Below are 17,340 nucleotides of genomic sequence, written 5' to 3' on the forward strand. Positions count from 1 at the left end.
TGAAAATAGATGCAGGTAGCTTGATGATGAAGCAGCAAACCAGTATTAATTTGTATCTGGTCAGCTTGGAGCCAGATTCAGCAGAACTAATGTGTCACTGCAGCTGGCCATATTTTAAGCTTCCAAGGATCCCAGTCTGATTTTAATTCCCTGACAAGTCTGCATTCTGTACAAGAGCAAGACTGCCATAGGCCTTTGCTTCCCCTGCTTGTTGTTTTAGGACACAAATAGGAAAGTGGGGTAAACAAGCTCAGGGATGCAAAATCCCATAATGCAGGAAAATGTAGATGTAAGTTTGTAAGTCTCACAGGTGAAACTGCTACAGTTCTAAAGATGGCGCACTAATTACATGCTTTAGGTGTGTAGCTGATAGTGGCTTCTTTACATGCCTTAGGTGTGTAGACTCCAGTGGCTTTCTCCCTGCTTCGCTGAACCAGATGGAGCAACAAATGGAAATAAAGTAGTAGTATAATCATAGCCTGCTTTATGTCAGGGATGCTGAGGAGTCATCTGTGCGCTTCATTCTTCCAGTTTGAATCTCAGCTTGGCTTCCCAGGGAGTTTCATACTGCACTATTTCCTCCTGACCTTAGTAGCTGATAATTCTTTTCTATTCCTCTGCCATGGGAATTCATAGTGTAGGAAGCTGTCATACATCAGGTCAGACTATTTGCTTCTCCAGCCTAGGAACATCCACTCTGATTGGCAGGAATTCTCTAAAGTTTCAGGCAAAGTAAGGGCTATTTCATCCTTTAGTGAGGGATGCTGGAGGTGAAGCCCAAGACTTTGGAAATCAGTTGAGTGTCATACCACAGAGCTCTGGTTCATCCCCATGATAATGTTTTGCCTCCCTGATCAATTCCCTTCTCCACTAACTTAGTAACCAGACGATACAGTAAGCTGTGTCAGTGAGGTTAATGAGGCAAATCCAGCCAGCACATGACCAGCACATTAGGGATAATAATCTATGATGGCTTAGATTATTATTAGATTGCTCACTGTGATCATGCAAACCAGCCCAGACTCTGCTTCTCCGCTGTGCTTTACCGTGCCTTCTTGCACCTTACTCCCATTACTTCCCTGTCTCATTCATAAATTCCTTCGTCTCATTACTTCTCTTGGATCTTTTACCTGAGGATGTCTGCTATGTTGGCTTCCCTTCACTGCTCCAGAGAAAGCAGTGTCTTGGCCGCTGTATGAAGCGAATGGACCGGTTGGGGTCTCTCACGGTTGATACACTTGCTGGTGATGGCCCTTGCCACACCCTACGCTTACGGCTCCTGCTCACTCCCCTCATAGGCCACTCATTGCTGCCCAGGCGCTAATCGCTCTAGGCCAACCTGTGCCCTGTGACTCTGTTAGTCCTCCATGCTCTGATGACTTCTGGTCGAAAGAATATTTGCACCCCAGATATATGTAAGTTCAGAATGCAGGTTGATGTGCCTTATTGATTGATTGTACTCTTAAACCTCCAACGAACACACTTCACTGGGTAGCATGAACACCTTGAAAGGATGAAAGACAAACATCGAGGCAAAAAATACAAAGTAGAAGCAGCACAAAATAAAACCATGATGAAACCAGCAGCAATAAAGTTAACAACATAAAACCAGATTTAAAACTAACAGTGGAGTAGAATACTAAAACACGAAGGACAGATCTTAAAGTGTCCAGAAGGGTCTTTTCCTGATGCTAGAAAAACCATAAAACAGATGCCAGATGAAACTGTCTGAGTTCAACATACCAGAATGGGTGCCACCACTGAAAATGTCCCCTTTTGTAGCCGTCCACCCCTTCTTACTGGGCAAGGGCATCTGGATAGAGATCTAGGAGCATGATTGTAATGCCTGCATATGTAAATATGGAAGGGATCCTGGCCTCAAGTTCTTTAAAGCCTGAAAGATTAAAGACCACTTGAATTGGGCTCAGAAACACAGTGTACCTGATGTTTGTTTCTGAGAATTGTGCTTTGCTGCTTCTGGACATTCTTCATGACTGTTTCAGATCTTCTTTGGAGGAGATACACACACACATACGTGTGTGGGAGGGAGAAAGGAAAAGAACAAGTTTTGTAGCAAAGCTTCACGGTTAGAAAATGGATTTTCCTCTATGGTTTGCACAGTTTTATGGCTGTTTATGATTCTGGTGCAGTGATAGTTTAGCTACACCCTGCATTACTCAATGTAATTTTGAGGAAAGGGAGGCTGGATTGGAGGAATATCACTAAAATGAGGAAGTAGCAGGAGGCTCCAGGTCTGCAGTTTTGTGCAGATTTATGCATGTGCAAACTAAGGATACAGATATTAATGTTTTTTGCAAGCTTTGTTAGCTTAATTATATAAATAAAATAAATGCAGTCACATATGTTAACATTCCTATTTTACATTTAAATTATAATCAGAGATAAAACTGGAAATAATCAGCTAATGTTTTATTGATGTCTAAAATTGCTTGAGTTAATATACATCTTTCCTTTGAAGATGTGAACAACCCACAACTGCCACCCAGCTGTATAAAGATGATTGTAATGTATCTTAATAAAAACTGACAGTGTAAATGCCAGCGGTGTAGCAAGAATAATACTCTGGATATCCCACATCATACCCCTCCTCTGGCCACTGCACAAGTGTGCTAACAAGAGGGCTTTCTCTGGCTGAAACCGAGCTGTAATTGAAATAATTGAGGTATAAATTAACAAACTTAAAAGTTAACTAATTGGGCACATGCACAGCTTCTTTAAAAACAATCTTCAAAGGAAAAAAAGGCTATGCAAAAAGGACATAAATTTAGTTCTTCTAATGGAAAGGGAAATATCTAATGCAGGAGTAGAACATTCATTTATCTCTACCAGCAGCATGGGAGCCACAGTTGATCGTTTTTGCCACCCTCCCTCCTTCTTGCTCCTCTTTGTGTGCATCTTACGACTTTGTTCTCCATTCTCCTTATCTCTGCCTCTCTTTCAACACCTTAAAAAAGTTAAACAAAGATAGAAAGCCATGTTTGTTTGTTTATATTTGTATTTGCATGCCACCAACTATCCCTATAGTTATCTCTAGGTGGCTTACAACATTAATGTTGGCACTGCTAGTGTAATCTACCTTTGGTTGAGACACGGTCTACTTGAAAACCATACCTATCAGCTTATATGTAGTGTTAGTTATGTAATATTATTAAATAATAATGAGTTGAATTAAGAATAAGGATACAGTCCTGTGACTTTCAGCGGAGGATAAACCTCATGTTAGTGAGTGGGTTTTACTTCTGAGTAGACATGCATAACATTGCACTGATTCTGTTGAAATCTGTGTGGGAAGATGGTCAACCCCTGTTGCTTTCAGTGGGAACAAAGTATCACTAAATTAGTTTAGATCAATGCTTTTTTTGCAAAAAAAAAAAAAAAGTGCTGGAAAGCATGGAGTCGCACTTTTACACTAAAAAAGATATTTAATTCACCAACTTTTTTTTTTTTAATAAAGAACTTATTTACCTTTCTCATGTAGCCAGTCATTCTACACACACATAAACATAATGGTTGCTGCTGGCAGTAAGCACTCAGCGTGCGACCGCACACACCAGTCCCAAGCCAAGCAGCACCCTCACATTCAGCATGGACACACAAGCAGCCCGCAGGCAATTCAAAATCACTGCATTGGAAAAATCCGTCAAAAAAAGGTGCCGGAATGCCATTCTGGTGCGTTCTATGACAAAAAAAGCCTTGGTCCCATGCAATCTTTGCAAATGGGCCTAGTTCTAATAGCGAATGGGCCTAGTTCTAAACTCCTCACTAGAATGAAGCCAGTCTACACTAGTCCTTTTCATTGTCTTGGAAACACTATCCACCAGTTGAGGGACATCAAGAAAATCTTCCTGACAACCTACTGCAGCATTTAGAACTTACAGAAGTGTCTCAGTACCCTCTTAAAGGCGCTCCCTACACTGTGTATTGAGATGAACGATAATCTGGATGCTAGAAGAACAGTGTATATTTACCCAGGAGGTGTAGCTGTTGTACCAGCTGGAAGTGATAAAAGGCAGTGCATGCTGCAGGGGCCATGTGGCAGGCCTTCCATGGCAATCTAGGTGGATGTATCAGTTTCTCCCAGTCTGTGGGCTTGATCCTGTAGGTGGTGTTCACCCTTTCCTACAACAGGTAGATTACAACCTCTGAACCACTGGATAGTGCAGCCACCAAATTATGATGCCTCTGCTTTGGCAAGATGTTCAATGTGCCCCAGCATAAAACAAATATAAGTAAATTAGAAGTAGAAAAAATAGTGTACCCCATTACTCGATCCTTCTCAGTGGACTGGCACAGGCTCATTTCCTGGCAGTGTTCTTGGGCTTTCAGTGTGAACTAGCTGCTTGTTCAGTTAATTTGGAAAATGAGGCAGTGAGTTTTTAAGGGAATAGGATCGCTTTATTCTTAGGGTAGGGTTTATTTTTCTGAACAAAATCCTAACTGTTTACTGAAAATTATTGGATGAGTAATATTAATTTATAATCTTTCTGTTCCAGAACTTTGGGATTGTTAGTGAAGAGATTGGAGAAAGGTGGGAAAGCCGAACAAGAAAATCTCTTTCATGAAAATGACTGCATTGTCAGAATTAATGACGGGGACCTTCGCAATAGAAGATTTGAGCAGTAAGTGCATCTATCTACAGTTTATTGCTTTTCCTAACCTTTAACTATGTCACATGGAAGTAATTGGGGGAGGAATAAAATGTTTAAGAGCAAATTGTCAACGTAAGTTCTCTCTGTAAAGAGATAAGCATTTGTAGATCATTATAGTGTTTCTTTAATTACTCCGTATACGAAGCTACACGATAATTACTGCCATTCTATATCCTTTTTCTGATAATTTAGGCCTTGGTCTAAATAGTTATAGGACCATTTCTCTTTCCATACAAGCCTCCAATTATATTGAGTGTCTCGTTTTGTTTATAGGTGGAGAAGCAAAGCACTGTTTAGATACCTGTTGTGTTTGTTGTTTCTTTACCAAAAAAATCCTAATTTTGCATAAGAAATATATATCTGTTCAGATGCTGACCCTTCCTGAAGAAGTCAGTAGGTTTATAAATATTTGCATAGCAAGACATTTGGTCTGAACAGAAGTCACCATTTAATTTTTTCCCTGATGAAAAAAGTTCTATTTTACACCAATATTTTAATAAAAATGAATGTAAGGAAGGAAAAAACTGCACAGCCCTTATCACTTGAGCATTTAGGAGTGTTTGAAGTACTTTGATTTTTGCTGCTGAAATAATACTAAGGTCTTAATGTTTGTTTTGGTATTGCAACAATGTATAATCAATCTAAGCCCAAATATCCCTGGCAGTTCAATACTTACTATTGTGGAGCAGCATAGAGGAAACTTTATGCGGTGTAACCCAATATATAAGATTCTTAGACACATCAAGGAGACTTGGAGATGGGCCAGCAGAGAGGATGGAAAAGTATTTCATATATATATCAACAAACATCTTTAATATGTTGTATCATAACAAAAAGTTTTCCAGTGTGCTCTCTCTGCATCACACATGTTGGCGTTGCTCTCAGGGCAGCTCACACAGTACAAGAAGTTATAAACAACAAATAAAGAAATGAATACAGAACAATGAATATAATAAAATGTCAAAACCTACAATGAACTTTTAGGATATGTTGATTAATAAAAGTAGAAAAGTCTTTTACCCCCACCCCACACATTGTGTTTCCTTAATAGAATCTACTTTGGGGAAAAAGTCATTTGTTCTGAGAGCACTCCAAGAAAATCACCCTTTTTAGTTTACAGTTCAGTTTCAACAATATGCCTGTCATTTCATGATGCCTAATTAACATCAGTAATTATGCTTGTTATGTCTTCTAGTCTGCCAATCTTAATTTGCTAATTTTCTATTCATTTTAAAACCTAGAGCACAGCATATGTTCCGTCAAGCCATGCGAACACGCATTATTTGGTTCCATGTGGTTCCGGCAGCAAAGAAAGAACAGTATGAGCAGTTATCGCAAAGTGAGAAGAATGCGTACTACTCCAGTCGGTTCAACCCTGATTCTCAGTATATTGACAATAAGAGTATTAACCACACTGGACTTCACACATTGCAGAGAATAACCCGAGTGAGCAATCAAGCTGATCAGCTGGACTCATACTCACAACTACCTCATAGTGCGAATGCATCAGGAAAACCACCTTTGGGCCTGTCACCATCACCCCAAAAAGTTCTCATCTCCACTTCGAACACTGGCTACAACACCAAAAGGATAGGGAAGAGGATTAATATACAACTGAGGAAAGGTAAGACGGTCGGTTCAGCACTTAACACTACTGGGTAGCCCAAGGTAAGGTTTCAAAGTAATATTTATTTAGGCCTTTGCCTGCCTTGAGAAATACTGGGCCTGATTTATAAGCTTCCACATGTGCTGAGAGTTCAGGTGTGACAGAGTGGGGTAGAATGGTCATGAAACTGGGCTTGGTAAGTTGCTTAAGCACAGAGGGGGGTACTTTTAATTAAGGGTGAAACACTTTTTAACAGCCATCATAGATTTGATTCTAACATCAGCATAATTAGTCATTTTAAAAATGCTTTGCACCTGCACCAGAGTTGAGACTGTTAGGTCATGTTGGGAGCAATAGGGATGATGGGCTTGGGCACAGCTGCTGATTCAGATTTGGAAGATTTGGAAGATGAAGAAAATATCAGTGACATTGGGGAGCATGGGTTAGCTCAACGGCCTAGGATACAGGAGCAGGAGGAGGAGGAGGAGGAGAGGATGAATATCTCAAGGCTGGCTGCTTTGCCTCGCCAGACTGTTCCTGGGAATGGCTCCAATACACATCCAGTGGGAGGGGCCGCAGGGGATGAGGAACTCTGAGATGCAGACCAACCCGCCGCCTCTGAGCTGAACCCTGTGCCAAGGCGCCAGCAGAAGTGAGAGGCCCCGTTAAGAGAGCAGAGGGCAGAGAGAAGGCATGTTCACTTTCAGAGAGCCCCTTCTGAAGGGGTAGGGCACAAATGTGTCCCTAAGGAGAGACCACAAAGGTAATCCCTTGGCTGGGTTCAACAAACTGCCCTGCACAAGCTCAGAGACTTGTCCTGAGTGATTTGTACTGGAAGCAGTAAAGAATGTTTTGTAAGGAAAATGGACTGTGGCTGGTGTTTGCTTGAAGGAGGAACCTTGGCTCATGGCAGGCAGGGTGGAAGGTCAGATATTCACTAGTAAGATGAAGCAAGAAGAGAGCTTGACCTCTCTTTTCTTGTAAGAATTCAGCTGCTCAGAGAAAATGTCCATGGTGCTAGGGCAAAACCCAGCCATTATGTTTCCATCATCATCTGTTATTTTCAAATGTTTCTCAACTGAATTATTTATAAATTACAGGTAGGCCGATTTGCAGAGGGGCAGCCTCTATAGCAGAAGCAACAGCCCTCTGAAACCTTAATGACTAAGAAATTTATACTGGCCTTGCAATATAACCTTTTGTGGACTAAAATCTGCTTTAGCAGGTGGAACATATAGGTGGATGTGACACTAGGATTTTTTAAAAATATAAATTGCACATGGAAAAATGCACCTATATATGTGGATATGCTACTGCCTAAATGCAGGGTGCAGCCTGCATTTCTCATAATACCTGAGAACAAGTTCCCCAAGTGGTTAGACTTACAAGATTTGTTATGTCAGTGTAATAGAGAAAGCTCGGCTGCAGTCCCAGTGTCACTTCTGTGCTGTTGTTGGCAAACAGTGCTATTTTATTTATAGTGCTTATACTTCGTTAATTATAGTGGTTATGGTTAGTGCTGCTCCTACATACTTGCGTGTGATAACGTATTACAGCTGCCACTAAATTTCACAATATATATTGCACATGGAATATATTAAAGGACACTCTATCTATGATTGGAATTGTTATTTTCCATCTTTGATTATGCTCTATTTTCTGTGAACTTCATGTGAACTACCAGATTGCTTGTTTCTGGTTACTGAGTTTTAAGCTCTACAAACTTGGATGACATAAGGTTGAGTTGACAGTTTGCTTCTGTTGTTGAGGTGCCTTCAAAAATACTTAAGGCCATCAGCTTAAGATGACATGCTTGGGGGAAAAACACAGTATTACTAGCCGAGTGAAGAACTGCTGTGCTTACAAATACAAATTCAGTCACTACCGTGATTTACCCATTTTTCATCTTTAATGGAACAGATAAACAGGAATCCTACAAAAACACCACTGGGATATTACACAGGCTTCTGACTTTCTCAATCAGTGGTGGAAATAGCGATTATACAGTTTATATAATTGCAGCAGTAATTTTGATTAAGTAATGGACTAAATAGCATTTTATAGCTTCTCAGCAGCAAGCAGTGAGAATGTACATTTTTGTGGCACAAAGTAAAACTTGACTGCAACATGTTGTCTATGGGGTGACCTTTTGGAAACTCAGCTAGTTCAGAATATGGTCACTGTGCCTCTGTTACTATGGCCAGTCTGAAAAAGCACCCCAATTTTGAAAGAGCTTCCCTGGTTATGGCCCCTTTCCGAGCAAAAGGTCTTTATCGCTTTGGACTGGGATGTCTTTCACTGCCTGTGTCTGCCTGTACATTAAGTTCTTCATTGGGTTTTGACTTCTGAATATTAGGTGGGTGTCCTTTTTGGCCGAACACCCCTATTATGGAAAGTTTTCCTGGAAAGTCTCACCTATCAAGTTTTTTCAGTACTAGGCAAAGTCTTTCAGTACTAGGCAAAGCTCATTTGATTTTGTTTATTTCATTTAAAATACACCTCAGTGCAACATAAGTGCCTGATGCTTGGCATGTATCCTAAGGAAATCCTAGCGTATATCTTGGAGTTACTATAAGATGCTCAATTTAAATGTGTCTGTGTGGTTGAAACCCACAGTAGCATCTTCAGCCATTAAGGGCATGTTTTCCTAATGAACACACAACAGGCTGAAGGGCATAGATTCACTTCTACCGCCTCCCTCTGTGGTGTGGCAGCCTCTTCTGCTCAAGGGAATAGGCAGATTCTTTTCTTAGGGGGCTCTGGGATGCACCATGACAGAAGCGATGCCCAGGGTGCCCCCACTCAGGGCAGCCACAATGTGACCAGCTCTGGTGGCTGCAGAAGCACGTTGAAAGCTTCACTATATCAAAGTTACGGCTATTCCAACCTGTACAAAGTCAGGGCCATTCCCTAGTAGTCCATAAAATACCAATAAGACAAAATTTCACAGCGCAAATAATAAATTACCATAGAATCCACAGATGAAACAAAAATGTTAAAAACCCTTAACAGTTATAGCTAACCAGCTCAGTTTAGCCGAAAGAAAGGAAGAAAGGAAAGGAAAGGAAAGGAAAGGAAAGGAACCCACTACAAAATATGTTCTCATGCTCTCCTTAATGCCTGCAACAAAAGGACTGGATATATCCCAAAAAATGGCAAGGTTGGTCACTTGCCTAGGATAGGCAAAAGGTCTAACTAACACATCAACTGCATTATCACCCTTTCTTGATAAGAGACGGCCAAGAAAGATAGATAGACAACACAAGAGAGTTCTGAGCTTTATCTGTCCAGATAAAGAAGCCACACCAAATCTTCCTTTCTTGGTATGTCCTCTTCCAGTCCTGCTGCTAATGCCAATTGAACATTTGGGATTCTAGTTGTGATGTTACGCGTTATGCCTGTTCATAGCTGGAATATGTTATCCCTGGTGACGTGTAGTGTATGATGTAAGAAGGATTCCCTTCCAACATTTGTTTTTTCTTGTTAATGCTCACCCTCAAAAGATACATGTCTCGTGCCTTGGTGTTCATTTGATTATGCTGAGAATGTGCATGTGGCGCAACAAATGAAGCAGAGCGCTTAAGTATACCCCCAAGTAGTTTATTATAAATATGAGCGGAATGGAGATGTTGATTGTCTTTGATTATTTTTAATGAAGGATATTATAATATGATGGGCTTTACGGAAACCTAACAAACGTGCTTTCTTTTCAGCTAACAGGCGGCAGTTATTCTACCAATTACCATCATTAGATTAAAATTTCCTTGCGGGCACGTTAATGCACATACACACACATATGCCATCATCATGAAATTCTCTTCCTATTTAGCCAGTCTATTTAGAATAATGATTTAGAGTGTGTGAATTGCCCCTGTTAAGATATAAAAGGAAGAAGCATTGGAAGAGAGAAACCTTCTTTATTAAAGCTGTTCTTTTTGCCAGCTGCGTGAACTATGGCGTCGAAAATGACAAACTGGGATAGTCCTGTAGTAATTGTACTTGCTTCCGTTATGATTTCTTAATATTTATTGCCATTTTGGCATTTTCAAATAACCTGATCTTTCATGGGAATTAGCTGTTTAATAAAGTCAGAAGAGAAGGTCAGTAATATGCGTCTGTCAATGCAGAATGTTTGTTGGCTTTTTCTAAATGAAAATTGATATCTATTTATCTTTTGTTAAAGGTCGGGGCTTCAACTTCTAGCATACAGATTTAAGGGTTATTGCTGATGTTCTAATATTACTGAAGGGTTGCATTTCAGTCAGTCTTTGTAGTTCATATGAACTTTAGGCGACATTCCTGCAACAAGTTACATGCAACAGGCATCCCCTAAGATGGGATCCTATGAGAGGCTAGAAAGAAAACGCCTACAACTCCTAGTTATGCTATCTGGGGCATGCTAAGAGTTTTTCTCATCTAAACTTGCACAATATTGTGTCCTTAATGTGTTACAATTAATGTACACATAGATCCACATTACAGAAAATGGCTTATGATCCTCAGTGCTACGCTCACTTCTCCATATTGCAAACGACCTCTTAGCAACAAACTAGACCTTAACTGAAATGTGCATCTGACAGCTTTGTTCTAAATTATTTTTATTATGTCTCTATAGCAGGTCCCTCTCTGGTTTTGGACCCTGGTTTGAAGGGCCAAGCAACTGATAAGATCTGGATGGGGCAGGGGGTGCCCTCAGTCTACTCCATCGTAAAAGATGGAAAAAGCTGTAAGACACACATTTAATGTCTGCTTTGCCCTCTACTGCAGTGTTTGGAGGGCTGCTGGAAATGTGGAACTCCAATGCCCATTGTACTGAAGAAGGACAGGCAATCATTTTCCAAGTAAACTGGTGAAAGAATGGAGGACTGCTTGCTGCTGAATACCTTGTAGGCCTAGAGGACATGTCCTTTGCTGGAGATCATGCCCAGATTCTCTCAGCATAGAAGGAGTACAGATACTTTGTGTAATCATGTTGATTGCATATGCAGCTGCAGTCATTTCATTCTCAAATGACCAGTTCAGGTTTCTAACTGGTCATTTCCACAGGCAATTACTGTGATTGTGTATGTTTGATTCTAGAGGTACAGCTCTCCAATATAAAAGGATCGTAAAATCATATAATCTTAGGACTCTCAAAAAGGGTGCAATTAAAAAAAAACTTTGTCTTGATCTATGTGGCAGGACAATGCTTACTTTCTCTTCACTTCAATCATTTTTTGTGCATAATGGACTCCTAATGAAGCAAATCACACTGCAGTATTTCTGTTTGATGAACAATTCACCAAATCAGAGCTGAATGGCACCTTATTGGGAAAAAAACCAGCAGGGATACAAATGGGTCTACAATCATCAACTTTTCCTTGCTGTTCATTGCTCTATTTTTGCATGTCATCCTACATTGCTGTCTCACACCTCCATCCCTCTTCAACATTACACATTTTCTATACTGCATATTAAAAGCCTGCAGGTCAGTGGGTGAGGATTCAAAGATGATGAATCTTGAAATATTCTGTAGGTTTCACTAAAACAGAGATGGAGAATCTGTGACCTTCCAGAGGTTTCTGCACTGTAACTCCCATTATTCCTCAGTACTGGCTATGCTGGCTAAGGCTGATGAGAACTGCAGTCCAACAACATCAGGAAGTGGCGGGGGGACTTTAAATCATTCAGCCCCCATGATGGAATTGAAGCTCCTGTTGGGATGTGGATTATCCTGAGTTAATTTTGAAGTTAAATAAAATGCAAGAGAAGTTTTGGCAAATGCTGGGGAAAAACTGACCTTGACAACTGTGTTGTCATCTTCTGGCTTAAGTAATGCCAAAAAGAGATGCTAGCTTAGCCATGTAAAATTAATTCGTGCGTGTGTGACACTGAGGTCCCACTAGACAGACACATTCCATCACAATGAGGAGCTGTGGAAGCTGTGATATTCCAGTGGTTACTGGATTCCAGCTCTCATCAGCCACAGATAGCATTGCCGATAAACATATGGATCAGTTGAAGGCCATCAGTACATGAATTTCTGTACCACATATAGTGCAACCCTGAAGCAGAACCTAGGAGAAGCTCGTTCAATGATGGTTTGTCTTGGTTCTTGGTAGTAAACAGACTGCCCTCTCAAGCCTGTGGGTTGTAACTTGTTCCAACTCCAGGTGTTGGGATCATGAAGGACAGAGGGACTACCTGTGCGGCAGCTCTGCATGCATCCTTTGACTTTCTTCCGTATACTGTAATTGATTCCATTCCTATGGGCTCTTTATATGGGCAGCAAACAAGGATATATTGCAACCATGGGTAGGATATTATTTATTTCAGAAAATAAATACATCATAAGGAAAATATTAGCTTCCCTGTTTGAAAACTGCGAATACCACCAACATATGGCTGCAAAAAGTGCCATCATGCCTTTATTATCTAAAGGAGTAAAATTTAGTTTTTAAAACTGCACACACCTTCCTTTGCACAGTGGAACATGTTGAAAGGGACACAAAATAAGCTCCTGAAGCTTACTCTGTCCATACATATGCTACTTTCTCCATAATTCTTTACAGTCAAACTACCAACATTTTTCAACTTTTTTACATGCTTCATTTTGGGTTTAGAAGCAAATACCCCACAAGAAGAGTGCAGTCCTTTAAAAGTACTCCTTTTGAAATACTGTTCATTTTTCTACGGACTTGCCCCAGTGGACGATACCTTGAGTTTTCACTGTTAGAAGTAGTGTGTGTGTGTTAAAGAAAACTTCAGTCAGCAGAAATGGATGTTGGAACCTGATTAATTTTCCATGATCAGAGTCCAGGCTAACTTTCCTCCATAATAGTTATGTTTGATCTGAATACCAGAAGAAAGGGAGAGTTGATGGACAGGGGTTCCTGAGTGTTAAGCAATCAATACAGCACTCACACCATGTTAGGAGCCAACACTTTCTCCTCTCAGAGGTTGCAACACAGAAAGCAAGAACAAAATTAATTAGACACAAAGCTGTGAAGAACATTAATTGCAAAAACGTGTCACTTTTTATTGTTCGCAAGCACTTAAGTCAAAAGAAGATGAGGGCTTGGATGAATTCCAGCTTGCCCCACATGGAGACACTGAGAGATGATAATCCGTTAATGGAGGAAGGCTGTCCAAAGTTCCTTTCTGGCTTTAGCACAGTGTTGTTTAAGTGAAGAGGAGGAGGATCTTCAGGGCCCTTTCTGTGACCAACCATTTTTCAAAATTGATTGGCATTTGAGCAGCAACAAGCACTCTACATGCTGTCTGACTAGAAAGCTGAGCTACCGCATCAGAAATATTATGTGGAATATATAGGAAAGGCAAATACTCAGATAAGGTTTTGGGTCTTTCTAACCAAGCATTCTTTGTTTAGTAACTGCATATCCCTCCCTCCCTCCCTCCCTCCCTCCCTTCAGGGTTTCCTAGTTGGTCTCCCATCTAAGCACTGATTGGACACAGACCTACTTAGTTTAAGTAAGATGGCAGCATCATGTGCCCTCAGACTATAATCTGGGACTCCAACATTGCCAGCTCATCCTCTTCCCATTTTAGCTACTACTTGCCTGCTTGATAGACAGAGAACCAGGGAGAAAGTAGACAGTGACATATACTGCTCCTTTTTAAAAACATTGTTGTTTGAGCATCAGCTGGAGTAGGTGATCATTGTGAACCAATGTGGTGTAGTGATTAGAAGCATGAGACTGGAACTCATGCTTCTAATCTGGATTCTAGACCCCATCCAGCCCTGGAGCTCACTGGGTGACTTTGGGCCAGTCACAGACCCTTTTCTCCCAGTGTTATACTCCTGATCCAAACTAGTGCTGTTCACCCTTGCTGGAGAGTAAATACAAGTACTATGCATACCTCCATTATGAATGCTTAAAGGAATGTGCAGTTTGACTCTGAGAGGGTACTGCACGAGAACTTGGGAATTCCATGTAGCTGCTGTAGTTAAATACATGTGAGAGACCTCTTCTCACTGCAAATTGGAATAATTTAACATGCAAGTTTCTATTCTGTACATCAGGTGATCATGTCAAAGATCTGGCAAGTACCTGGAACAGGTAGGCAGGCAGCAAGTGGTCTTGACAGTAAGGTAGGTGGCAGACATGTCAGCAGCTTGGCAAAGGGGTGTAGCCCAGTCACAGAACTCCTGTCTCTGGATCATTCCCTAGAACCTCCAAGGCAGAGAAAGATTCTTGCCTGAATTCCTGGAAAACTCTTACAGTCACTATTGACTGTAGAGAGCCAGTGGACAGAAAGGACAGTCTTAGCATCAAACTGCTTTAACACAACTTCCTATTGGCCTCCTTATCCACTGATGACTTACTCAGAAGAACATAAAGTTTCATACTTTATCCTATTCATTTCTATAACGCATATAATACCAACAGTAGCAGTTTTGGTGTTCCCCTTGTTACCTCCCAGATCTCCTACTATAACAGTCATAGCATTACAGCTCATAGCCATGTCTGTATCACTTTCAGAAAAGAATTCAGTGTCAGCCATCTAGTGCCAGATGCTGCATTGTTGCTCCCTCTATCACTGGGGCTGCTGGTTTGATAAACGAACTAGAACCACACCTCCAAATCCTCCTTGGCCTGACAAAGCAATCCAGAAATGTGATCCCCTGCTACTGCATCCTCTAATGGTCCAAAGACTGCAGCCTTACTTTGTCCAGCCTTCCCCAGCCCAGTCCCTGCCAGGTGTTTGGAACTTTAACTCCCATCAGCAGTAGCCAGCACAGCCAACGGATGGCCATGATGGGAGTCCCAAACATTTGGAGGCTACCACTTTGCTTGCCTGCTTGTGTAAGTGATACTTATCGTGTGTAAAACGAATAAGTATTTGGAGAAGCCTTTGATTTTGATTACAGAGAGAATGCCGCACTGTCTAGTTGTCATCTTTCTGTCCATTGCATATTTCTCACATCTCTCTGGAGACAGAGTTGCTTTCTGTTGAAAAAGGCAAGAGTGTTTGTAATCTTATGGACTTGGCACTCATCGTAACTAGCTGAGATTCAAAAAGATGCATTGTTTTAAAGCTCCCCTCCCTCAAATCCATTGTGTGTATGTGTTTGTAGCAGTCAAACTACATGTTATGTTAGTTATGCACAACGTAGCAGAAAGCTGACTTGTTTTCTTATTCAAGATGAAGTGTGTACAGCCTTGCTTTGGATTAAGAGGAGCCCACATTGGAAGGGGAAGACTTGAACCTTCCTCCACAGCCTTTTGCTTCACCAAAACTCCAACTGACCCCTGTCATTGTGTGGGGATCTTTTCTTCTTCTTTTTAAGGAGGAAGGAATCTGTAGGGATTGAGTCTGCTTCTCTCAAAATGCAGCAGTCTGCACTATAAAGCTCTGAAGGTGAGCTTGGTTGGAAGTGGTGGTGTTGGAATGCATTTCTGAAATGTCAGGGTTAACAAGTGAGATTAGTCAAGAAATAAGATTAGTCAATTAGCTGGTGAAAACCGGACAGCCTCCAGTTCAGGGTGAGACACTGTTGAACATAGAAGAGGGATGCAATTTCATCAACACAGCAGTTCACCATCAAGTCTAGCAAGCAAACCTATTAAGTAATGCCTGACATTCCTGCTCTCTGGGCCACAAGGAGCATGAACCTTCCTGAGGGTGGAACCAGTGCCTCTTGGAGGAAAGGATGGAGTGGGGTTCTGCTTGGAATCTATTTCTGACATGAGCAACAGCTCCACCAATCAAAGGGATCACTACTTTGATAGAGGCTGCTTATTAACAACTTTATTATTAATTATTTGCTGGCTTCATATATTGTGACAGGCAAACTTGTTTGGTTTCCATGTTGCAGAATTTTGCCAGGATGTGCCTAACAGATGATTACATGATTTTCTTTTTCTCTTTTCTCCTGTCCTGTCCTGTCCTGTCCTGTCCTTTCCTTTCTTCATTCTTTTTTTTTGTTGGCAAAGTTTCCATCCTCTTCTCTCAGTCCTCCCACAGTGGACACGTATCCCATCAGCTCATGCACCTGAAATTCAATCCCATGTTGCATGGGAGCAGCAGCAGCTCTTTCCAGGGGAGTCTGTGGTAATTGCATTCCAGGGCTATGGAAACCAACTATGATGCTGGCTTCAAACAACCAGAAAAATTAGTGTGAAGAGTAGGAAGCATAGAACACACCATTGTTTCTCTTCATGGTTTCTAAAAGCCAAATGTACCATGCTGAAATACCATGATAGGCAGATATTTAGATGACCCCATGCAAAAGGTGCCAGGCTTTGACTTACCCTGCCAGTATTGCACAACTCTGAACAGAATTCACACTTCACACAGCATCTGCCAGGTTTCACTGCATAAATGGAGTGTAGTGCCCACCTCTCAGTGTGACTGTGGGTTTTCACGTCAAACTGTACATCATATTGTGACCTGCTGTAAACTGAGGGTATATACCAGCCCAGTGTCTGACTTTTTCCATATAAACAATGTTGCACTTCAGTGGTTACATAGAAACAGAGCAAGTCAGAAGGGGGTCTCCCGGTCCATCTAGTCTGACCTCTGGCACCAGCCGGCTCCGCTCACGACATGCCCACCATGTGCACATCCAGCCTATCCTTGAACACCCGCACCGATGGGGCCTCAACAACCTCTCGTGGAAGCCCATTCCACACCCTCAGGGTCCGAGCTGTCAGGAGGTGCTTCCTGGCATCCAAATGGAACCTTGGCTCCCTGAGCTTTGCTCCGTTGGAGCAGGTCCTGCCTTCCTCTGAAGGGGAGAACAGGTCTCTACCCATCTCCATGTGACATCCCCTCACATACCTGTATGTCGCCAACAGATCCCCTCTGAGTCTCCTCTTCTCCAGGCTGAAGAGACCCAGTTCCCTCAGTCTCGCCTCATACCCCATCCCCTGCAAACTGGCCACCAACCTTATGGCCCTACGCTTCACTGACTCTAACCTGCCTATATCCTTTCTGTAATGAGGGGCCCAAAACTGAGCACAATACTCCAGTTGTGGGTGCACCAAGGTCTTATAGAGTGGTAGTAATACCTCTCCTCTCAATCTAGAAGCCACACTTCTGGCTATGCAACCAAGGGTG

General features: G+C 41.6%; 1 protein-coding gene across 5 annotated transcripts in view; it reads left to right on the plus strand.

Moving 5' to 3' along the window:
- Window positions 1-17,340, plus strand: part of PARD3 (par-3 family cell polarity regulator) — a 592,893-nt gene that overhangs the window by 313,780 nt on the left and 261,773 nt on the right. For all 5 annotated transcript variants that reach the window (XM_044425071.1, XM_044425073.1, XM_044425074.1 and 2 more), the window contains 2 exons: window positions 4,515-4,640; window positions 5,912-6,294. In XM_044425071.1, coding sequence (XP_044281006.1) covers window positions 4,515-4,640; window positions 5,912-6,294 — 509 coding nt within the window. The remainder of the gene's footprint in view (window positions 1-4,514; window positions 4,641-5,911; window positions 6,295-17,340) is intronic.

Source organism: Varanus komodoensis, unplaced genomic scaffold (assembly GCF_004798865.1).
Source record: "Varanus komodoensis strain SLA01 unplaced genomic scaffold, ASM479886v1 scaffold15, whole genome shotgun sequence".
Taxonomy (NCBI): Eukaryota; Metazoa; Chordata; class Lepidosauria; order Squamata; family Varanidae; genus Varanus; species Varanus komodoensis.